The sequence below is a fragment of the Epinephelus lanceolatus genome, chromosome 20 (assembly GCF_041903045.1).
Source record: "Epinephelus lanceolatus isolate andai-2023 chromosome 20, ASM4190304v1, whole genome shotgun sequence".
Taxonomy (NCBI): Eukaryota; Metazoa; Chordata; class Actinopteri; order Perciformes; family Serranidae; genus Epinephelus; species Epinephelus lanceolatus.
This window is the reverse complement of record NC_135753.1, coordinates 40,081,462-40,105,858: the sequence shown is the minus strand read 5'-3', so window position 1 is coordinate 40,105,858 and position 24,397 is coordinate 40,081,462. Positions and strand designations below refer to the sequence as shown.

The window sequence follows — 24,397 nt, the reverse complement described above, 5'->3', positions numbered from 1 at the left end:
TTCTCCACCAAGCAAGTATAGACAGATGAGCCGCCCAGTAATACATTTTGAAGTTTGGTAGAGCAAAGCCTCCAGAATTTTTAGGTTTACATAAATGTTTTTTGGAAATCCTAATGGCTTTGTAATTCCAAATAAAAGGTATAATAATTGAATCCAATTGTTTAAAGTAAGACTGGGGAATAAAACATGGAATAGACTGAAAGAGATGTAGGAAACGTGGCAATACAATCATCTTAATTGCATTTATCTTTCCAGCTAGAGAAATAGGAAGAGTCTTCCAAAAATGTATACCCTGCTTAAGTTGCTCGATCTTATTATGCCAATTCTTCTGTAAGAGGTCCTCGGGATCTTTCGTCACTGTTACACCAAGATAAGAAAAATCCTCAAAAGCCTTTTTAAAGGGAGTGGATTGTATATATGTTATATCAACTTCCTCAGAAATTGGCATTATCTCACTTTTGTCCCAGTTCACAGAAAATCCAGAGAATTTGCCAAAGTTACTGATTAATGTTAAAAGATGAGGTATTGATGTTTGAGGCTGGGAAACATACAAAAGAATATCATCCGCATATAGCGAGATATGATGTTCCTGTCCATTCATGTCAATAGGAGATATTACACGGCTTTTTCTAATACTGGTAGCTAATGGCTCAATCATTATAGAGAATAAAAAAGGAGAGAGGGGGCACCCCTGACGGGTCCCACGATTGATTGCAAAAGGGCATGAAATATTTTGGTTGGTGATAACAGAGGCCGTAGGGCATGAATAAATGAGCTCAATCCACTTCATAAAGGAGGGTCCAAATCCAAATTTTTTCAACGTAAACAGCAAATATGGCCACTCCACCTGATCAAATGCGCGCTGCGCATCTAAAGAGATCACTACAGCCTCCTTTGTGTGTTCTGTAAACAACACATGGAATAAGCGGCACAAATTGAAATACATATGTCTACCTGGCATGAAGCCTGTTTGGTCAGGATGGATAATAGTACAAATGTGGTCTTTTAATCTGTTAGCTAAGGATTTTAACCCTAGGATTTTGGTTTCAATAGGCAGCAAAGAAATAGGACGATGAGAAGAGACCAAGTTAGGGTCACGACCAGGTTTGGGGATGAGTGAAAGATTAGCCTTGTACAGAGTTGGAGGTAACCTAGAGCTCTGCATTGAGTGATTTAACATGCGTAGTATGAGAGGTGATAATTTAGAGCTGAATACTTTGAAAAATTCAATACTAAAACCATCAGGTCCCACTGCCTTTTTGTTAGGGAAAGAGGAAATCACTTCTTTGTCTCGTTCAAATTAATATCTGCATCTAGTGAGGAAGAAGATTCTCCTGATAGTTTAGGCAATCCCAGAGTCTCAAAAAAGTCTTCCATCGCTCTAAGATCAGGTTCACCCTGTGACTGATAAATACCCTCATAAAAATTAGCAAAACACTTATTAATTTTTTCAGGATCCGTCAGGAGAGCCCCGTCACTCGTCCTGATAAAATGTATGGCCCTAGAAGCCTGAGATTGCCTCAACTGGTGGGCAAGTAATCTCTGGGGCTTATCACCAAACTCAAAATACTTTTGTTTTACTTGGGCCAGTAAACGTGAAACATTCTTGGACAGTATAGAATTATAGTCACACTTTAATGCAGTGATCTTCCTTAATGTCTCAAGTTTATTACTTTCCTTATACAGCGCTTCTAGAACAGACAGTTGATTATCTATTTCAGTTAACTTTTCTTTAGATTTTCTTCTCTCTGCTGCTTCATAGGAAATAATGTGGCCCCTAAGAATGGCCTTCATGGCCTCCCATAGCGTTGAGTCGTCAACTTCGCTAGTGTCATTAGTATTTATGTATAAATCTATTTTGCTTGAAAGATAGGAGCAAAATTCCTTGTCTTTCAGTAAGGTGTTATTTAGGCGCCAGTTGAATTGTCCTCTTTTATGATTCAATTTAAGCTTTAAAGAGACTGGGGCGTGATCTGATATGAGAATATTGTGATAAGTACATTCTACTATTTGTGACAGTAATCTAGAATCCAATATGAAATAATCGATCCTCGAATAAGACGTATGAACTGCTGAAAAATAGGAGAAATCTCTCCCTGTAGGGTTAAGAAGCCTCCAGATATCCACCAGATTATGAGACTGTATAAGATTATTGAGGGTTATACTACACTTAGATGGGATTATTTGGGGGTGTTGCCTATCAAGAAGAGAATCCAGAACACAACTGAGGTCTCCACCTAAGATTATATTTGTGTTTGACATACTAGATACATTGTTGAATAGATTCTGAAAAAAAAACAGGATCATCAAAATTGGGCCCATACACATTTATCAAAGTTACTGGTATTACATGTATTATTATAAATATGTGATGTGGATCAACACGTTACCCTGAACTCCTCTTTGATCTGACTGGAGTTGGTCTGAGGATCCAATCGGTTCATCTCATAGTAAACCGACCGCAGCTGATTGGCTGGGATCGCTGTGTCACCGCAGAGACAAGCCTCCAAGATGGCATCATGGATGAAGACGTACTGCTCCTGGACAGAGGGGGGGAGAGATGTTTTTAAAGATGAAGACAAAAGTACTCCTCACCTCCTCCTCATCCTGTCAGGTTTGATTGACAGGAGGAGTGTAGCAGAAATGTCACTTCATAAATGATTTATGTCAACACACAGAGAAGGAGGAGGAGGAGGAGGAGGAGGAGGGAGAGGAAGATGAGGAGGGAGAGGAAGATGAGGAGGAGGAGGAGGAGGAGGAGAGGAGAGGGGAGGAGAAGGAGGAGGACGAGAGGGGGAGGGGGAGGGGGAGGAGAAGGAGGGGGAGGGGGAGGAGGGAGAGGAGGAGGAGAGAGAGGAGAAGGAGGAGAGGAGAGGGGGGGAGGAGGAGGAGGAGGAGGAGAGGAGAGGGGAGGAGGAGGAGGGAGAGGAGGAGGAGGAGGAGAGGAGGGGGGGAGGAGGAGGAGGAGGAGGAGAGGAGAGGGGAGGAGGAGGAGGATGAGGAGGATGGGGAGGGGGAGGAGGGAGAGGAGGCAGAGGAGAGAGAAGAGGAGGAGGGGGAGGAGGAGGGTGGATTGACAGAAAAACCAGATGAGTGACATTAAAGTTGGACAGCGAAGGTCATCGCTTCGTCCATTTCTGTCACATCCTGTCAGTCAGCGTTTGATGACATCACAGAGCCGCAGCAGAACAATAGGCTCGTTGGAGATGAACTGCGCCTCGCCTGGAAAGTAGACGAGAGCAGGCGGCCGCAGCGGGGGGCGGTGACAGAAAGCTGCGGTGAAGTCGGACAGTTTCCCGACAGTTTCCAGCAGCCTTCAGTCCGTACAGGAAGTCACAGACACACTTACTTCCTGTCTGGAATGATGTCAATTCATTAAAGAAGTGATCAGACCCATATATCAGTTTGTTTTCAGTCTCCAGTTGTTTTAATTATGATAGATTAATTTATTAAAATGCTTTACAGGTGATCTGTAGTTTATGTTCATGGTTCATGAACTCTGCTGTAAATCAGCATCATATCAGTTTGACCTGTCCCCTCAACTACACAGGCTGAATACACTGTGTTTGACTGTAAGCTTCATATTTGATACAAGACAACAGCTTTCATTAAGGCTCAGTCAGATACAGTCAGGGCTTCACATCTGTACACATGTTAGTTTAAGAATCCTCACATCCCACTGACCACCAGTCTCTGTGCTGCTAAATACTTCAATAATTAAAGCGTCCAGTGTTAATACACAGTAGACTCTGTATAGTTTATGATGAATGTATTCAGTCTGTGACGACTAAACTTCACCATCAGTCACACAACATGTTTTCTGTTCACACAATAAACCTTCAGATCAGACAAATACAATCTTAATCTCTAAAATTCTACAAAAAACTAAAAGTTTATCTAAAACGTCATCTTGTTGAGTCGACATCTGAACCAATCAGCTGTTAGATCAGGTGAGAGCCAGGTGCTGCAGCTGCTCTCCACTGACTACACGGCCTGCGGCCGTCTCGCTCTCGCGGTTTTATCGCCGTCCACTTTTGTAATACGTCAGAGCAAGTCGGGATAAAGTCGGACACAAAACTAACCGGCATGCATTGTGCGCCGATCGCCAGTGATCGAATCTGCGCAGACCTGGCTCATCTCCAATGAACCTATTAACAGTGGCGAGCGTGGACATGCCCACAGCTCAGACTCTGATGTTCCCTGGAAATATGAAATATGAGAAGGCAAATTCATTTCATAGATTTTCATTTGTAAAGTGAGTTTGCACAGACTCGCCGCTCGACGCCACTAAACGCCGCTCGATGCCACTAAACGCTGCTCATCTCGTCTTTGTGTCTCAGAATTTGCAGTTTTTAACAATGTCATTATTTCCACTCTTCCTGAGTATTTTTGTTTTGTTGTTGTTTATGATCACTGTTTTTGTTTTCCTGCAGTGACAGATGATCAGTGTCGAGTGTGTGTAGTTGTATAGTGTGTGTGTGTGTGTGTGTACCTCAGTCTGGACCATGTTAACCCTTCGTGCTCGCAGCTCTCGCACACAGTTGTAGATATCGACCACGCCCTCTCTCTCTGCCATGTCCAGCATGATGTCAATCACAATGAAACAACCTGTACGCCCCGCCCCCGCACTGACACACACACACACACACACACACACACACACACACACTTTATATAGACTTTAAACTGCAGTGTTAATATGAGTAACCAATATCCAGGCGTACACGTACCTGCAGTGGACCACGGTGGGGCCGGCGGTGGGCGGAGTTTTGGCTTTGACGCGGCGGATGAAGCCCAGCAGGCCGGTGGCGTGAAGTGGCACGCCATGATCTGGCCAGCCGGTGAAATGGAACTGACGGATCTCCCTGATCTCAGCCACACCCCTCTGAAACACAAAGAGACAGCGACAGTGAAATCGACTTTTCGTCCATGCTCACCTGCAGTCGCCTGAGCCTATGGCGGTATTTTTGATTATTATGATGTAATTTCCTGGAGTGTCATCAATACCTCATATCCATTACATCTGTACGACCTGAGCTGTGAGTCAATAAATCATATTGATTGATTAAAGTATTTCTAATGATCAGATTCTACAAAATGAAAACATTTTAATACGAAATATTTTTAAAACTCGTCGTCAGTTACTTGAACGTGATCATTATTTAGTTTTTGAGAAACGATCAATTTTATGAGCAGAGTGAAAAGTGTTGATAGATTTGTCATTTATTACTCTGTGTGTTTGTGTGGTCTGCACCACTAGTGCTGAGACAGAGGAGGATGATGATGATGATGATGATGAAGCCCAGTGTTACTGTGCACTCTACTAACAGAGACAGACACATCAACATCGCCAGCTCCGCCTGACATCATCACGCCCAGGCGCCGTCTCACCGTCCCACCATAGACCAGCCCACAGCCACCAGGTACAACAGCTGAGCTTGCTGTTGGATTTTAGCTGCTGCTGCTAATTAGCTCGTGCTAACACTCTGGAGATGCTCTTTCAGCGCTGCGTCTAACCAGTGTCTGGCGGTCAGAGATCAGACCCTCGGCGTCGTCCTGTTGTCTTCCTGTGGAGCTCTGACAGATGTCCACACCGCCACGTTTCTCCGTCCTGAGAGCTGCTACAGTTCTTCTTCTCTGTGTTTATTGGCGGCTCACAAACCAAGTTTAAAGGTACATGAAGCTCCGCCCACTGTGTCGGTGTGTAAACGTGCCATTGTTAAGTCAGGGAAAACAGTCTGATGTCGTTTTATCGTCGTTGTCACTGGTTTTTATCGAGGGTTGAAAACAAACAAACTTTATTGATTCTATTCAATGAAGAATGTTTCGTGTCTATGAAGCTGACGGAGACACACCTGTTAGATATAATGAGTGTGTGTGTGTGTGTGTGTGTGTGTGTGTACCTTCTCCACAGCAAAGGTCCGGATCACGTACTCTGACAGCAGCTGTGTCTCGATCAGTGTCACCTTCATGTCGCCGTAGATCTCCGTGTCGTCAGGCCAGTACTTACAACACTTCACCTGGGCGCACACACACGCACACACACACACACACACACACGCACACACATTATCGTCTCAGTCTGGTCTCATTAATTTAACAGAAACATAAACAGAAAAAAAGCTGCTGATATTAAAATCTCATTAAAAGCTCCGCCCCCCTCCCCTGCTCATTAACAGCTAATTACTGCTGAACTAATCACACTGTCGCCACAGCAACCAACGAGCTGAAAGGTGTGTGTCTGTGTGTGTGTGTGTGTGTGTGTGTGTGTGTGTGGGGGGGGGGGGGTTAAATCAGGGTAAAGTGACAGAGAAAGACGGAGGGAGATAATCAGCCTGATCTATCCCAGAATCTCTCCTGGAGAGGGCGAGCAGATCCCTGGTGCCTTTTGGGTAATGAGAGCTGGGACCAGGAGCACGCCTGCAGGTGTGTGTGTGTGTGTGTGTGTGTGTGTGTGTGTGTGATCTCAGGTTAAATCCTTCAATTTCAGGAGGAAACAGAGTCTCGTTCCCTCTGTCTGACAGCAGCAGCATCACTGAGGGCTCAGCTCAGCTCTGAGCTCCTGACTGCTCGTCTTACTGCCGCACGCCGTCCGTTTTATTTCCGCTTTTCAAATGTCAGAAACTAAAATGTCTGAGACCACCGCAGTATGATTGGTGGGAACCCTCCACCCCCTAAACTCCTCTCCTCAACGATAAATGGCACTAAGTCAACTCTCAGCACACAAACTGAACGGCAGTATTACAGCAAGTGCTGACGAGACGTTTGACAGTAAACTACACACATCAAGTTGTGCTGTGATATCTACATCTATATTTATACACATACATGTATATGGACATATATACAGTACAGGCCAAAAGTTTGGACACACCTTCTCATTCAATGCGTTTTCTTTATTTTCATGACTATTTACATTGTAGATTCTCACTGAAGCCATCAAAACTATGAATGAACACATGTGGAGTTATGTACTTAACAAAAAAAGGTGAAATAACTGAAAACATGTTTTATATTCTAGTTTCTTCAAAATAGCCACCCTTTGCTCTGATTACTGCTTTGCACACTCTTGGCATTCTCTCCATGAGCTTCAAGAGGTAGTCACCTGAAATGGTTTCCACTTCACAGGTGTGCCTTATCAGGGTTAATTAGTGGAATTTCTTGCTTTATCAATGGGGTTGGGACCATCAGTTGTGTTGTGCAGAAGTCAGGTTAATACACAGCCGACAGCCCTATTGGACAACTGTTAAAATTCATATTATGGCAAGAACCAATCAGCTAACTAAAGAAAAACGAGTGGCCATCATTACTTTAAGAAATGAAGGTCAGTCAGTCCGGAAAATTGCAAAAACTTTAAATGTGTCCCCAAGTGGAGTCGCAAAAACCATCAAGCGCTACAACGAAACTGGCACACATGAGGACCGACCCAGGAAAGGAAGACCAAGAGTCACCTCTGCTTCTGAGGATAAGTTCATCCGAGTCACCAGCCTCAGAAATGGCAAGTTAACAGCAGCTCAGATCAGAGACCAGATGAATGCCACACAGAGTTCTAGCAGCAGACCCATCTCTAGAACAACTGTTAAGAGGAGACTGCGCCAATCAGGCCTTCATGGTCAAATAGCTGCTAGGAAACCACTGCTAAGGAGAGGCAACAAGCAGAAGAGATTTGTTTGGGCCAAGAAACACAAGGAATGGACATTAGACCAGTGGAAATCTGTGCTTTGGTCTGATGAGTCCAAATTTGAGATCTTTGGTTCCAACCGCCGTGTCTTTGTGAGACGCAGAAAAGGTGAACGGATGGATTCCACATGCCTGGTTCCCACTGTGAAGCATGGAGGAGGAGGTGTGATGGTGTGGGGGTGTTTTGCTGGTGACACTGTTGGGGATTTATTCAAAATTGAAGGCACACTGAACCAGCATGGCTACCACAGCATCCTGCAGCGACATGCCATCCCATCCGGTTTGCGTTTAGTTGGACGATCATTTATTTTTCAACAGGACAATGACCCCAAACACACCTCCAGGCTGTGTAAGGGCTATTTGACCAAGAAGGAGAGTGATGGAGTGCTGCGGCAGATGACCTGGCCTCCACAGTCACCGGACCTGAACCCAATCCAGATGCTTTGGGGTGAGCTGGACCGCAGAGTGAAGGCAAAGGGGCCAACAAGTGCTAAACACCTCTGGGAACTCCTTCAAGACTGTTGGAAAACCATTTCAGGTGACTACCTCTTGAAGCTCATGGAGAGAATGCCAAGAGTGTGCAAAGCAGTAATCAGAGCAAAGGGTGGCTATTTTGAAGAAACTAGAATATAAAACATGTTTTCAGTTATTTCACCTTTTTTTGTTAAGTACATAACTCCACATGTGTTCATTCATAGTTTTGATGCCTTCAGTGAGAATCTACAATGTAAATAGTCATGAAAATAAAGAAAACGCATTGAATGAGAAGGTGTGTCCAAACTTTTGGCCTGTACTGTATGTGTGCATATATGTATATATATGTGTGTATAAACATATATACACACATATATATACATATATAATGACTGTAAACTTCAGTTAGTAGCTCGGGCCATTAAGATAATAATGGTAATAATAATAATAATAATAATGATAATAATAATGATTATAATAATAATAAGAAGAAGAAGAAGAAGAAAGTTGATAATAATCTGATGATATCATACAAGTCATCAAAGACGACCAGCAATAACTGGTTGTGAACCAACATGTAGTGTGTCACATCTGTCGGCAAAGTCAGGGCGAGATTTTATGACTCCGTGATCACCTGATGTGACGCAGAGACTGTAGGAACCCGGCGTCACGATCTTCTCTGGTTCTCATGGTTTCAGTGAAATGAGGCGAGTTAACGATGTGTGGCGTCTCCACACTGACACAAGTTCAAACATATAGAGCTGTATATGCGATCTCAACGGCTAACTGACGTTAGCTCAGGTGGGGAGTCAACAGTCCAATGTCAACATCCAGCGAACTTCTATAAAAACAAAGTGCTCTGTCACCAGACCAGGCCTCTAATGGAGACAGGCCTGCATTTATCAGAATGTGTAGCCACACAGGCCTGGTAAAGAGACTGTGTGTTTAAGTTTTACAGTGTTACTGGTTCGTGCTCTTCTTAAAATGAGGTGCAAGATGTGTTTGTGATATGATATTTATATATGAGTGAGCAAACACAGGAGTTATACTTCTGCGTCAAATCGATGCCGTACTGACAGCGTAGGCTCTGCATAGACGCCAATGCTGTAGCCGGACGTGCACCTCCCCAGAAATGTAACTACACGTTGCAGTGACGCAGACCTCCAGAAACCCGTGGAAACAAAACTTTTCACAGATATCCAACGACACAACAGGGAGACAATAAAGCCTCCACACACTGTGTGTGATTTATCCTGGCTGAATATGAGCAGAGGAAATCTCTGCTAGCTGCTACGCTAATTTATACAATGTAAAATGCCATAGGCTTGTGCTAATAATGTTAGCATGTTGTATTTGTGGGGAAAATGTGTCCAGTTTTTTGTCTGTGAATCTGTCAAGTTATGATGAAGCTGGTTTGTGTAACTTTACAGAAACTATACTGCCAACCAGTGTTTTGGAGGTGTAACTGCAGGGTGATGCAGACACAAGTTTAAGTGCTCACAGCAGCGTAAAGCCAACATGTGACAAAAATCTACCTGACGCTGTCGTCTGTGTAAACTGTGATTTACATGGAAAACTCACTCTTGTAAATGTTGCTGTGAAACACGGATGTAATTCTGAGAGGTGAAGTCAAACCCACAGCCGTACAGAGTTCCACAGGAACAAACAGAGAGGCAGAAAACTTTCCAACAACAGAGAGTAAACAAAGAGCGGAGACGTGACTGATGCACTCTGGGAGATGCAGTCCCAAACTTCATCAGAGAGGAAAAAACAACCAGATGGCCCCAACAATCACTGTGTGTGTGTGTGTGTGTGTGTGTGTGTGGACTCACCCGTCCCACCTCCACCAGGTTGGTTACCATGACAATGGCGGCGGTGTTCTCCTGCCAAACCATCCTCCAGAAATCGTAGACGGTCTCCTGCATGGGACCTGAACAGTGGAGTTGATATTAGAGAGCAGACGAGCAGCAACAGCACATGAATTCTAATGACTCTGTTAATTAATTCAACACACACACTCACACACACACACACACACAAAATGTTTTTAATCACTGTTGACAGTCTGTGTTTTGACGAGCTAATTAGTTCATGCTAATCCATTCCTGTCCTCGAGTGTTTTACAGCACACACACGCACACACGCGCACACGCGCACACACACACACACACACACACACACACACACAGAGTCAAAATGGATTCCTACCTGTGTGTGTTACCTGAAAGTTACATTTAAAACTTTATTGATAAAGAGCAAACAAGCGTTCAGGGCTCAGTTGTGGGTGATTTAGTGACACCTGTGGTCACAGGAGGTAACTGCAGCTGTGTCATCACCACAGTACATACATATTAAGGTGTCTTTTAGTTGCTATGTAACGATGAACGATCGTTGCTCTACTCAGGGGTCTGTCCACCAAATGTTTATTTACTTAAGTGGAGCCCGAGTGTGTGTGTTGTCTAAACGTAACCACGTGTGTGTGTGTGTGTGTGTGTTGGCTAAACGTAACCACATGTGTGTGTTGGTTAAATCCTGTTAACTTATAAAGCTCTAAATGGTCAAGCTCCGTCATATCTTAGAGAGCTCATAGTGCCATATTATCCCACCAGAACACTGCACTCTGAGAACGCAGGGTTACTCGTGGTCCCTAAAGTCTCCAAAAGTAGATCAGGAGCCAGAGCCTTCAGCTATCAGGCTCCTCTCCTGTGGAATCATCTTCCTGTTACGGTCCGGGAGGCAGACACCGTCTCCACATTTAAGACTAGACTTAAGACTTTCCTCTTTGATAAAGCTTATAGTTAGGGCTGGCTCAGGCTTGCCCTGTACCAGCCCCTAGTTAGGCTGACTTAGGCCTACCGGACTTAGGTCTGCCGGAGGACCCCCTATAATACACCGGGCACCTTCTCTCTCTCTCTCTCTCTCTCTCTCTCTCTCTCTCTGTCTCTCTCGTATTCTATTACTGCATCTTGCTAACTCGGCCATTCTGGATGTCACTAACTCGGCTTCTTCTCCGGAGCCTTTGTGCTCCACTGTCTCTCAGATTAACTCATATCACAGCGGTGCCTGGACAGTGTGACGTGTGTGGTTGTGCTGCTGCCGTGGTCCTGCCAGATGCCTCCTGCTGCTGCTGCCATCATTAGTCATTAGTCATACTTCTACTGTTATTATACACATATGACTATTGTCACACATGTATACTGCCAGATATTAATACATACTTTCAACATATTGTACCACAGTAGCCAGAACTATAATTATAATGTTATTACTTTCAATAATGTTGTTGTAAGCTACTGTCATTACCTGTATCTCTCTCTCTCTCTCTCTCTCTCTCTGTCTCATTGTGTCATGCGGATTACTGTTAATTTATTATGCTGATCTGTTCTGTACGACATCTATTGCACGTCTGTCCGTCCTGGAAGAGGGATCCCTCCTCAGTTGCTCTTCCTGAGGTTTCTACCGTTTTTTTTCCCCGTTAAAGGTTTTTTTTGGGGAGTTTTTCCTGATCAGCTGTGAGGGTCATAAGGACAGAGGGATGTCGTATGCTGTAAAGCCCTGTGAGGCAAATTGTGATTTGTGATATTGGGCTTTATAAATAAAACTGATTGATTGATTGATTGATTGATAAACGTAACCACGTGTGTGTTGGCTAAACGTAACCACGTGTGTGTGTGTGTGTTGGCTAAACATAACCACGTGTGTGTGTGTGTTGGCTAAACATAACCACGTGTGTGTGTTGGCTAAATGTAACCACGTGTGTGTGTTGGCTAAATGTAACCTCGTGTGTGTGTTGGTTAAATGTAACCTTGTTTGTGTGTTGGCTAAATGTAACCACGTGTGTGTGTTGGCTAAACGTAACCACGTGTGTGTGTTGGTTAAATGTAACCACGTGTGTATGTTGGCTAAACATAACCACGTGTGTGTGTTGGCTAAATGTAACCTCGTTTGTGTGTTGGCTAAATGTAACCACGTGTGTGTGTTGGCTAAACGTAACCACGTGTGTGTGTTGGTTAAATATAACCTCGTGTGTGTGTTGGCTAAATGTAACCTCGTGTGTGTGTTGGCTAAATGTAACCACGTGTGTGTGTTGGCTAAATGTAACCACGTGTGTGTGTTGGCTAAATGTAACCTCGTTTGTGTGTTGGCTAAATGTAACCACGTGTGTGTGTTGGCTAAATGTAACCACGTGTGTGTGTTGGTTAAATATAACCTCGTGTGTGTGTTGGCTAAATGTAACCACGTGTGTGTGTTGGCTAAATGTAACCACGTGTGTGTGTGTGTTGGCTAAACGTAACCACGTGTGTGTGTTGGTAAAATATAACCTCGTTTGTGTGTTGGCTAAACGTAACCACGTGTGTGTGTGTTGGCTAAATGTAACCGTGTGTGTGTTGGCTAAATGTAACCTCGTTTGTGTGTTGGCTAAATGTAACCACTTGTGTGTGTTGGCTAAACATAACCACGTGTGTGTGTTGGTTAAATGTAACCTCGTTTGTGTGTTGGCTAAATGTAACCACGTGTGTGTGTTGGCTAAACGTAACCATGTGTGTGTGTTGGCTAAATGTAACCATGTGTGTGTGTGTTGGCTAAATGTAACCTTGTGTGTGTGTGTTGGCTAAATGTAACCACGTGTGTGTGTGTTGGCTAAATGTAACCACATGTGTGTGTGTTGGCTAAACGTAACCACGTGTGTGTGTGTTGGCTAAATGTAACCTTGTGTGTGTGTGGTGGTTAAATGTAACCTCGTTTGTGTGTTGGCTAAATGTAACCACGTGTGTGTGTTGGCTAAATGTAACCACGTGTGTGTGTTGGCTAAACGTAACCACGTGCGTGTGTTGGCTAAACGTAACCACGTGTGTGTGTTGGCTAAATGTAACCTTGTGTGTGTGTGTTGGTTAAATGTAACCTCCTTTGTGTGTTGGCTAAATGTAACCACGTGTGTGTGTTGGCTAAACGTAACCACGTGCGTGTGTTGGCTAAACGTAACCACGTGCGCGTTGGCTATACGTAACCACGTGTGTGTGTTGGCAAAATATAGCCGCGTGTTTGTTGTTGAAGGAAAAAAAATATCAGTTGGTAGTGTTGTACCTACGCAGTGCTTTTATTTTGAAAGAGACTGTATGCAAACTGTACATTTCCTGTGAAAACAGAAGTGTATTTTGAAAACAGACAATGCATGTAACAGGCTGAAGTTGACACGGCGTCCCAGAACGTCAACAACCAACACACCCAGGGTACCTTGGACGTCATATGTGGACATGTGACGAGGTCACAGTGAGGACGTGTTGGATTGGTCGAACGAGTGTGTAGGTGGAAACTCGATACATCCTGAGACTGTGACCGCTCAGACTCGGGCTCCAAAGATGTCACCATGGCGGCTGTATCAGGATATTTTGGCTTAATTTTCGTACAGCAGGAGGTAGAGGAGACTCTTCGTCCATCTTTATTTACAGGCTCCAGGCGTCTGTTGAAAATCCTACGATGCTTTTGGGGATGTAAAGAGGAAATGTAATGTTGCCATGGGCACCATTCAGAGGGAGCTGAGTGTGTGAGCCGCTCCTGATTCAGCTGAAGAAACCCGACTGATGGACTGTTGTGGACGGACATCAGAGAGAAGGAGTCACACTGAGTGACATCATGATGTGTTTCCCACATGTGAAGGGTTAACTTTGGTTTTTATCAACCAGATCTAGTGACTGTTTTTCTTCATGGTCATCCTGTCTGAGTCAAACATTGTGTTTACTCTCAGCAGCTGCTCTGCCAGAAGCTAAGCTAAGCTAAGCTAAACTAAGCTAAGCTACAACCTGACAGATCATCAGAGAAATGAGCCGTGTGTCAGAGTGTGTGTGAGTTCTGACCTTGGGTGGCGATGTAGTGATTGGGTCTGTGGTAGCCCTGCGAGGAGAGAGGAGACACAACAATCAAACCACTGTCACATAACACGGTGACAACATGTGACCTCAGAGAGTAGACACCTCAGACTGCCATCAGTCTGTCAGTTTTGGACGTGAGGAGAAACTTCCTGTCGTCCACTCAAACACAGTTTCAAGGCACAGATTTTTGAAAATGCCTCCTGAAGAGCAGAATAACACATTTTCGTATCAGCTGATCCTTATCAGTTAAAAAATGTCTTCATCGGCGCCGACAGCGACCAGTGACATCATACTGGGATGGTTTAGTCTTCAGCATCCAAGTACCAAAAGACGTTCAAGGCAAACGTGAGTGACTGAGGACATTGTGCCTTGCGGGGACTGTCCACAATGTCCTCACAGTGCAGAAACATCCTCACAATGTTGGTAAACACTCACAGACTGACTTCAAGCAGAGACAAATTTCCTCTCTAAGTTTGTTTACAGAGTCAACACCAACCAACACTAACTGATGACGGCCGTCGCCATGGAAACAGAGTTGACCAGGACGTTCCACATCGACCTTTAGAGGAAAGAAAACTGTGTGTGTGTGTTACTCACGTCGACATAGTTGGCATTGATGTAGTCGGAGCCGCTCTCTCCGTCCTGAGGCTGCAGACGCACACGAGAATGGTCATCTAAGACACACACACACACACACACACACACACACACACACAGTTAATTGGTGGGCTTGTCGTGGTGGTGAAGCTGAGCATAATCACCTCTAATTAGGTTCTGCTGCGTAAACGATGTAATAATAAATTAATAAGCACTTCATTAGCTGGTTCTCATCAACACAGATTCATTTACATCCTCATAATCACATCCAACATAACAAACAAACAAACAAACAAACAAACATGAAGCTTCATCATTTTTTTGTGTCTCATAACGAGACAGATTTCATTCTCGTCTTTGTTCATGAGCAAACATGAAGTTGAACACATGATGCGTCCATGTTTGGAACGGTAGAAATGTTCCCATCCTAATAAACACCCTGAGGATGGAAAACAAGAAGTAAATAAATAAAAACAAATAAAAACAAATTCACAATAAACACTGTCAAAAACAACATCTGTGACATTAGAGGTGGCGAAATAATCAATTCTCATGTTTGTGTCAGACTCCACAATTACAGCCCGACGTGACTTCAGTCTTACGGTGTCGGCTCGGGTCGGGAACGACACCGAGTGTTGTACATGATAATCCTTCGTTTCATCTGGTGTAGTGTGTCATAGCAGATGACGACCGACGCCACGTCTGGGACGCCTCACAACGTCCTGACAGAAAGTCTAGCATGTTCGATTTTCATTTTGTCTTCCATGACTTCTCGCGTCACAGACGGCAGCGTCCAAAGGGACAACAGAAACACATTTGGGACACAGTCTCTGATGAGTGGAAGCAGTAAACTCATTGGACGAAGGTAAACTGTGACGTTCTCATGATGCGTTCACTGTAACCCTGTAAAATGTAGTTTTTGGTGATAAATGAGCTGTTTGAAGGAGAAATGTGTCAGTGTTTCCACAGAAATATATAACAGACATTAGAGACAGAAATATGAAATATTATCTCCAGTCAAACACGTATTAAATGTTTTAAATATTCTAAATGTCTTCATGTGAGAGAAGGTCATACTGAAAGTCCTACTGAAGGTGGTACTGAAGGTCATACTGAAAGTCCTACTAAAGGTGGTACTGAAGGTCATACTGAAAGTCCTACTGAAGGTGGTACTATAGGTCATACTGAAGGTCACACTGAAGGTGGTACTGAAGGTCATACTGAAAGTCCTACTGAAGGTGGTACTGAAGGTCATACTGAAGGTGGTACTGAAGGTGGTACTGAAGGTCATACTGAAGGTCACACTGAAGGTGGTACTGAAGATGGTACTGAAGGTCATACTGAAGGTCATACTGAAGGTGGTACTGAAGGTGGTACTGAAGGTCCTACTGAAGGTCCTACTGAAGGTGGTACTGAAGGTCATACTGAAGGTGGTACTGAAGGTCATACTGAAGGTCCTACTGAAGGTGGTACTGAAGATGGTACTGAAGGTCATACTGAAGGTCATACTGAAGGTGGTACTGAAGGTGGTACTGAAGGTCATACTGAAGGTCATACTGAAGGTGGTGCTGAAGGTGGTACTGAAGGTCCTACTGAAGGTGGTGCTGAAGGTCATACTGAAGGTCATACTGAAGGTGGTACTGAAGGTCATACTGAAGGTGGTACTGAAGGTGGTACTGAAGGTCATACTGAAGGTGGTACTGAAGGTCATACTGAAGGTCCTACTGAAGGTGGTACTGAAGGTGGTACTGAAGGTCATACTGAAGGTGGTACTGAAGGTCATACTGAAGGTCCTACTGAAGGTGGTACTGAAGGTCATACTGAAGGTCCTACTGAAGGTGGTCCTGAAGGTCCTACTGAAGGTGGTACTGAAGGTCATACTGAAGGTCCTACTGAAGGTGGTCCTGAAGGTCCTACTGAAGGTGGTACTGAAGATGGTACTGGAGGTCATACTGAAGGTGGTACTGAAGGTGGTACTGAAGGTGGTACTGAAGGTCATACTGAAGGTCCTTCTGAAGGTGGTACGGAAGGTCCTACTGAAGGTGGTACTGAAGATGGTACTGGAGATCATACTGAAGGTCATACTGAAGGTGGTACTGAAGGTGGTACTGAAGGTGATACTGAAGGTGATACTGAAGGTCATGCTGAAGGTGGTACTGAAGGTCATACTGAAGGTCATACTGAAGGTGGTACTGAAGGTCATACTGAAGGTCCTACTGAAGATGGTACTGGAGGTCATACTGAAGGTGGTACTGAAGGTCATACTGAAGGTGATACTGAAGGTCATGCTGAAGGTGGTACTGAAGGTCATACTGAAGGTGATACTGAAGGTCATGCTGAAGGTGGTGCTGAAGGTCATACTGATAGTCACACTGAAGGTGGTACTGAAAGTCCTACTGAAGGTGGTGCTGAAGGTCATATTGAAGGTCATACTGAAGGTGGTGCTAAAGGTCATACTGAAAGTCCTACTGAAGGTGGTGCTGAAGGTCATACTGATGGTCACACTGAAGGTGGTACTGAAGGTCATACTGAAGGTGGTGCTGAAGGTCCTACTGAAGGTGGTGTTGAAGGTCATACTGAAGGTCACACTGAAGGTGGTACTGAAAGTGGTACTGAAGGTCATACTGAAGGTCACACTGAAGGTACTACTGAAAGTCCTACTGAAGGTCATACTGAAGGTGGTGCTGAAGGTCATACTGAAGGTGGTGCTGAAGGTCCTACTGAAGGTGGTACTGAAGGTGGTGCTGAAGGTCCTACTGAAAGTCCTACTAAAGGTGGTGCTGAAGGTCATACTGAAGGTGGTGCTGAAGGTCATACTGAAGGTGGTACTGAAGGTGGTGCTGAAGGTCCTACTGAAAGTCCTACTAAAGGTGGTACTGAAGGTCATACTGAAGGTCATACTGAAGGTGGTACTCAAGGTGGTATTGACGGTCCGACTGAAGGTACTACTGAAGGTCATACTGAAGGTGGTACTGAAGGTGGTACTGAAGGTAGTACTGAAGGTCATACTGAAAGTCCTCCTGAAGGTGGTGCTGAAGGTCATACGGAAAGTCCTACTGAAGGTCATACTGATGGTCATACCGAAAGTCCTACTGAAGGTGGTACTGAAGGTCCTACTGAAGGTGGTACTGAAAGTGGTGCTGAAAGTCCTACTGAAGGTGGTACTGAAGGTCATACTGATGGTCACACTGAAGGTTGTACTGAAGGTCATACTGAAGGTCATACGGAAGGTCCTACTGAAGGTCATACTGATGGTCATACTGAAAGTCCTACTGAAGGTGGTACTGAAGGTCCTACTGAAGGTGGTACTGAAGGTGGTGCTGAAAGTCCTACTGAAGGTCATACTGAAGGTGATACTGAAGGTCATGCTGAAGGTGGTACTGAAGGTCATACTGAAGGTCATACTGAAGGTGGTACTGAAGGTCATACTGAAGGTCCTACTGAAGATGGTACTGGAGGTCATACTGAAGGTGGTACTGAAGGTCATACTGAAGGTGATACTGAAGGTCATACTGAAGGTGGTACTGAAGGTCATACTGAAGGTGATACTGAAGGTCATGCTGAAGGTGGTACTGAAGGTCATACTGAAGGTGATACTGAAGGTCATGCTGAAGGTGGTGCTGAAGGTCATACTGATAGTCACACTGAAGGTGGTACTGAAAGTCCTACTGAAGGTGGTGCTGAAGGTCATATTGAAGGTCATACTGAAGGTGGTGCTGAAGGTCATACTGAAAGTCCTACTGAAGGTGGTGCTGAAGGTCATACTGATGGTCACACTGAAGGTGGTACTGAAGGTCATACTGAAGGTGGTGCTGAAGGTCCTACTGAAGGTGGTGCTGAAGGTCATACTGAAGGTCACACTGAAGGTGGTACTGAAAGTGGTACTGAAGGTCATACTGAAGGTCACACTGAAGGTACTACTGAAAGTCCTACTGAAGGTCATACTGAAGGTGGTGCTGAAGGTCATACTGAAGGTGGTGCTGAAGGTGGTACTGAAGGTGGTGCTGAAGGTGGTACTGAAGGTCCTACTGAAGGTCATACTGAAGGTGGTGCTGAAGGTCCTACTGAAGGTCATACTGAAGGTGGTGCTGAAGGTCCTACTGAAAGTCCTACTAAAGGTGGTGCTGAAGGTCATACTGAAGGTGGTGCTGAAGGTCATACTGAAGGTGGTACTGAAGGTGGTGCTGAAGGTCCTACTGAAAGTCCTACTAAAGGTGGTGCTGAAGGTCATACTGAAGGTCATACTGAAGGTGGTACTCAAGGTGGTATTGACGGTCCGACTGAAGGTACTACTGAAGGTACTACTGAAGGTCATACTGAAGGTGGTACTGAAGGTGGTACTGAAGGTAGTACTGAAGGTCATACTGAAAGTCCTCCTGAAGGTGGTGCTGAAGGTCATACGGAAGGTCCTACTGAAGGTCATATTGATGGTCATACTGAAAGTCCTACTGAAGGTCATACTGAAGGTCCTACTGAAGGTGGTACTGAAAGTGGTGCTGAAAGTCCTACTGAAGGTGGTACTGAAGGTCATACTGATGGTCACACTGAAGGTTGTACTGAAGGTCATACTGAAGGTCATACGGAAGGTCCTACTGAAGGTCATACTGATGGTCATACTGAAAGTCCTACTGAAGGTGGTACTGAAGGTCCTACTGAAGGTGGTACTGAAGGTGGTGCTGAAAGTCCTACTGAAGGTCCTACTGATGGTCACACTGAAGGTGGTACTGAAGGTTGTACTGAAGGTCATACTGAAGGTTGTACTGAAGGTCATACTGAAGGTGGTGCTGAAGGTCATACTGACGGTAACACTGAAGGTTGTACTGAAGGTCAATGTAAGTCTCCAGTCAGGTCCAAAAAGGACCCAGGTCATGACCTGCAATTCTTGAGTCAAGTCCCAAGTCAGGACCAGAAAGGTCCCAGGTCATGACCTATAAGTCTCGAGTCAGGTCCAACAACCAAGGTCATGATCTGCAAGTCTCAAGGCAAGTCTTGAGTCAAGACCCAAGTTAGGACCAAAAGGACCCAGGTCATGACCTGCAAGTCTCGAGTCAGGACTATGGAGACAAGATAAGTTTGTCGTAGTTGAAGATTTAATGTCCCACACTTGTTAAGACACGAGGGCTCTAATTAAACAATGTTCACAAGATGAGCTGAAATCGAGTCCCAAGTCAAACCGCAGTTCCAGTTCCAAAGGAGGTGGGGCTAATACTGCAACAGTCCTCTGGTGACCTGGTGATCAGTAATGTGAGCTGCAGGTTGGGCACACCTGAGGTCTCACTGATCAGTTTGAATCATGAGTTACTATCATGTGTCTCTGGCAGGACGTGGCGTCCACCACCTTGCATTCAGCATGATGAAGAGTGTGCGCGTACGTACAGGCGATGATGTTTCCGTAGCGATTCTTCATGCGGTTCTCGTCCTTTTTGGCTGAATCCCACGGAGCAGACTGTCCCTCGAAGAAACTCTGAAAAAGACAAGAAGATGAGAGAAGAGATGAAGCAGTGAGCTGAAACTCAGCAAACCTCTTCATGAATAATGCAGAGGATGTGTTTGATTTCCTCTTTTCTCCCTGAACACACACAGGCGGCGGTTTCTGGTCGGAGCAGATGATTATGTCCAATTATGAGAAGGTGGCTCAGAGAGGAGCCGCAGGCGTCCAAACACCGCCGCGGCTGTGTATCTTTCTTTTACTGTGTTCAAACAGAGTGCGAGTTGTCGGAATGAGCTGAAACTGTGAGTCTGTGTTTGTCTCTGAGGTCAAACAGGAAACACACACAACTCTCACAGAAACACGAACTGATATCAGTCCCACGCCTCTGGGCTCTGTTCATCAAAATAATATCGACCAATCAGGTTTGAGCACCAGGTAAACATTCTTTAGCTGAACTGTAATCTGAGAGATCGTCATATATCATCTGAAAAAGTTTGGCTTCATGTAAAATAACATGTTTCATGTGAAGGTATCAGTTTTTCTGTGTGTTCATTTTGTGTCTCTTTGTGTTCATGTTGTGTCTCTTTGTGTTCATGTTGTGTCTCTTTGTGTTCATGTTGCGCCTCTTTGTGGTCATGTTGTGTCTCTTTGTGTTCATGTTGCGTCTCTCTGTGGTCATGTTGTGTCTCTTTGTGTTCATGTTGTGTCTCTCTGTGGTCATGTTGTGTCTCTTTGTGTTCATGTTGCGTCTCTTTGTGGTCATGTTGTGTCTCTTTGTGTTCATGTTGTGTCTCTTTGTGTTCATGTTGTGTCTCTTTGTGTTCATGTTGCGTCTCTTTGTGGTCATGTTGTGTCTCTTTGTGTTCATGTTGCGTCTCTTTGTGGTCATGTTGTGTCTCTTTGTGTTCATGTTGTGTCTCTTTGTGTTCATGTTGCGTCTCTTTGTGGTCATGTTGTGTCTCTTTGTGTTCATGTTGCGTCTCTTTGTGGTCATTTTGTGTCTCTTTGTGGTCATGTTGTGTGTCTTTGTGGTCATTTTGTGTCTCTTTGTGTTCATGTTGTGTCTCTTTGTGTTCATGTTGCATCTCTTTGTGATCATGTTGTGTCTCTTTGTGTTCATGTTGCGTCTCTTTGTGTTCATGTTGCGTCTCTTTGTGGTCATTTTGTGTCTCTTTGTGTTCATGTTGCGTCTCTTTGTGGTCATTTTGTGTCTCTTTGTGGTCATGTTGTGTGTCTTTGTGGTCATTTTGTGTCTCTTTGTGGTCATGTTGTGTGTCTTTGTGGTCATTTTGTGTCTCTGTGTTCATTTTGTGTCTCTTTGTGGTCATTTTGTGTCTCTTTGTGGTCATGTTGTGTGTCTTTGTGGTCATTTTGTGTCTCTGTGTTCATTTTGTGTGTCTTTGTGGTCATTTTGTGTCTCTTTGTGGTCATGTTGTGTGTCTTTGTGGTCATTTTGTGTCTCTGTGTTCATTTTGTGTCTCTTTGTGGTCATTTTGTGTCTCTTTGTGTTCATGTTGCGTCTCTTTGTGTTCATGTTGTGTCTCTTTGTGTTCATGCTGCGTCTCTTTGTGTTCATGTTGTGTCTCTTTGTGGTCATTTTGTGTCTCTTTGTGTTCATGTTGCGTCTCTTTGTGTTCATGTTGTGTCTCTTTGTGGTCATTTTGTGTCTCTTTGTGGTCATGTTGTGTCTCTTTGTGTTCATGTTGTGTCTCTGTTTTCATTTTGTGTCTCTTTGTTTTCGTTTTGTGTCTCTTTGTTTTCGTTTTGTGTCTCTTTGTGGTCAGTTTGTGTGTCTTTGTTGTTTATTGTCTCTTTGTTGTCATTTTGTGTCTCTTTGTTGTTATTTTGTGTGTCTTTGTTGTTTATTGTCTCTTTGTTGTCATTTTGTGTCTCTTTGTTGTTATTTTGTGTGTCTTTGTGGTCATTTATTGTCTCTTTGTGGTCAGTTTGTGTGGCGTGTCTTCGTTGTTTATTGTCTCTATTATTTTGCATTTCTGTGGTCGTTTTGCTTCTTAGTCGTATTTTTGCGTCTCTTTATTGTCATTTTGCGTCTCTTTGAATCAGTTTAAATGTCAGCTGATTAAAAGTGCGTCCTGATGGTGTGGATAAACACTCGGTCACGTCTCTGTGCGTGTCATCAGCGCTGAGTGTGATGAAGCAGCTCACACACACTTTGATCACAGCAGGTTGCCAGGGTCACTCATTATAATGCCTGCAGACACATGACTGTGTGTGTGTGAGAGAGTGTGTGTGCTTGTTTGATAGATGTCTGAAGCTTTTAGACTGCCGTCACACACACACACACACACACACACACACACACACACACACACACACACTCACACACACACACACACACACACACACACACACACACACTTGGTGACTGACAGCGACGAACAAAGGAAGAAAAAACAAAAGAGTGAAGAAGAGGAGAAGCAACGCCTTCAGGCTCAGACTCTGAGTCTGTTTTCACTTCACCTCCTCCCAGATGCTAATGCTAATGCTACCTGCCAGCATTAGCATTAGCATTAGCCAGGTCAAAGATCATGTCTTCTATGACCTACGAGCGACTCTTTCATCACTTCCTGTGAAACAGAGCTGAGACACTCAGTCCTGACGTGTGAGTCCTGTTTGAAACGTCGCTGTGAGTTTCACGTCTGACTCTGAAGAACATGAACATCACATTCACATGTTCACTCCGTCACTTAACTCATATGTACTGTTACTGTTTCCCGCCTGTCAGAGCCCATGTCACCTGTCATCACATGCATTTGTTACATCTGTTTATTTTTGAAACTGAAAATCTCAGCATTTCATTTTCTCTCCTTCAGAAATGTTTTCACTTTTTCCCGTCAGACGACTCGTCGCAGACTCACAACATTTTCACCAGTGATCGCAGGTCATGTGCAAATGCTACTAAAGAAATAGCGAATGGTCTGATGGGGGCGCTATAGTTAAGGCTCAAATATTCAATTTTGGCCCTAAGTCCAATTGACTTGAAATTGAACACACATGTGCAGCTAAACGTGCTCTACGAAAACTCTGAGAACCATTAAAGTCCGTCTGAGCAGATTTTGTGTGAAATAATTCCTAAACCGGTCAGTAGGGGGCGCCACAAGTTCCAAACAAGTGCACTGACTCATAAATCAATGACAGTTTGTTCAAACATTAACAAACTTGATTCTTTTTTTTAAACTAAGCTGCTGAAGCATTGCCCAAAATGTTTCTGCAGTTGACCGCGGCAGAGTTTACAAAGACGCGCGTGGCGCGGCAGAGATTTGGATGTTAACGAATGAGCATCTGTCCAATTGTCTTTAAACCTTTAACCATTAGATCCCTTAATGCAAAATATCTCTTACCACAAATATACCCTATTTTATATATTTGATCCCCATTTTATCGTCTGCACTGTTTAATTCTTGTTTTTTAAATATATATATTCAACGAGCGTTGGTGGACGACTGCTCCTCTGTAACTGTTCATGTGACAATAAAGAACTTTAAACTTGAACCGCAGCCTCATAGCTCAGTGGAGGAAAAAGCAAAACTAAAACAGTGATGAAATAATCCTGATCCAGAATCAGTTGGTCAGTTATGTGAATATAAGACACATTGGTTACAAAATCTGACTCATCAATATCAATGCCCCGGTACAAACACTCGTCAGTCGCTCAGTGAGGAACATGAATCTTGAGTTTGTTCTGACTCGTACATTCAGTGTGTCGAAACATTGACGGTCCATCCAGGTGTTCTCCCAAACACCACACTGATCCGAACATCCATCAATCAATCCATCAATCAATCAATCAGCAGGGTGACACAGACATGCAGGCCTGGCTGTTAGCGACAGACGGATGGAAGCTAACGAGCCTCAGCCTCAGTTTGTCTCTCTTGTATTAGCATTAGTGCTACATGCTGATGACCATCCAGTCCTGTCCACCTAATTCCAGGTCCCTAATGAGTGCCTCACTGAATCCTGGGCGCAACTTTCGGTGCTGAACCCGAACCAGCATTTTCCAAAGGTAACAAGCTAAGGGCACGCTGATCATCTCCCGCAGAGTTATTGTGAAATAAAACGTGAAACACGCCACCTGTTCAGACGGGATCAGGAGTTCTTTATGTGGTAAGTCTCCTAATATCAATGCACTAGTAGTATTCTTGTACGTGTGCTAATTCAATATTTCTTGGGACTAAATTGGCCCACTTTTTAGTTTATAACAGTACACTTATAAGTACACTTGAAGTAGAAGTTTTATTTTGAACTGCAGCTATACTGTGAACTATACTAACAGTGTACTAGTGATATACTTTAAAGACATACCTTTGAGTTTCTGAAAGTGTTC

At 44.1% G+C, this 24,397-nt stretch overlaps 1 protein-coding gene across 10 annotated transcripts in view; it reads right to left on the bottom strand.

Annotated features, from left to right (window-relative positions):
* LOC117264970 (receptor-type tyrosine-protein phosphatase mu-like) overlaps positions 1 to 24,397 on the bottom strand; it is a 259,756-nt gene that overhangs the window by 20,074 nt on the left and 215,285 nt on the right. For all 10 annotated transcript variants that reach the window (XM_078162819.1, XM_078162810.1, XM_078162815.1 and 7 more), the window contains 8 exons: positions 19,998 to 20,085; positions 14,622 to 14,698; positions 14,010 to 14,046; positions 9,987 to 10,084; positions 5,904 to 6,020; positions 4,731 to 4,885; positions 4,493 to 4,628; positions 2,391 to 2,540 (listed from right to left, as the gene is read on the bottom strand). In XM_078162819.1, the coding sequence (XP_078018945.1) occupies positions 2,391 to 2,540; positions 4,493 to 4,628; positions 4,731 to 4,885; positions 5,904 to 6,020; positions 9,987 to 10,084; positions 14,010 to 14,046; positions 14,622 to 14,698; positions 19,998 to 20,085 (858 nt within the window). The remainder of the gene's footprint in view (positions 1 to 2,390; positions 2,541 to 4,492; positions 4,629 to 4,730; positions 4,886 to 5,903; positions 6,021 to 9,986; positions 10,085 to 14,009; positions 14,047 to 14,621; positions 14,699 to 19,997; positions 20,086 to 24,397) is intronic.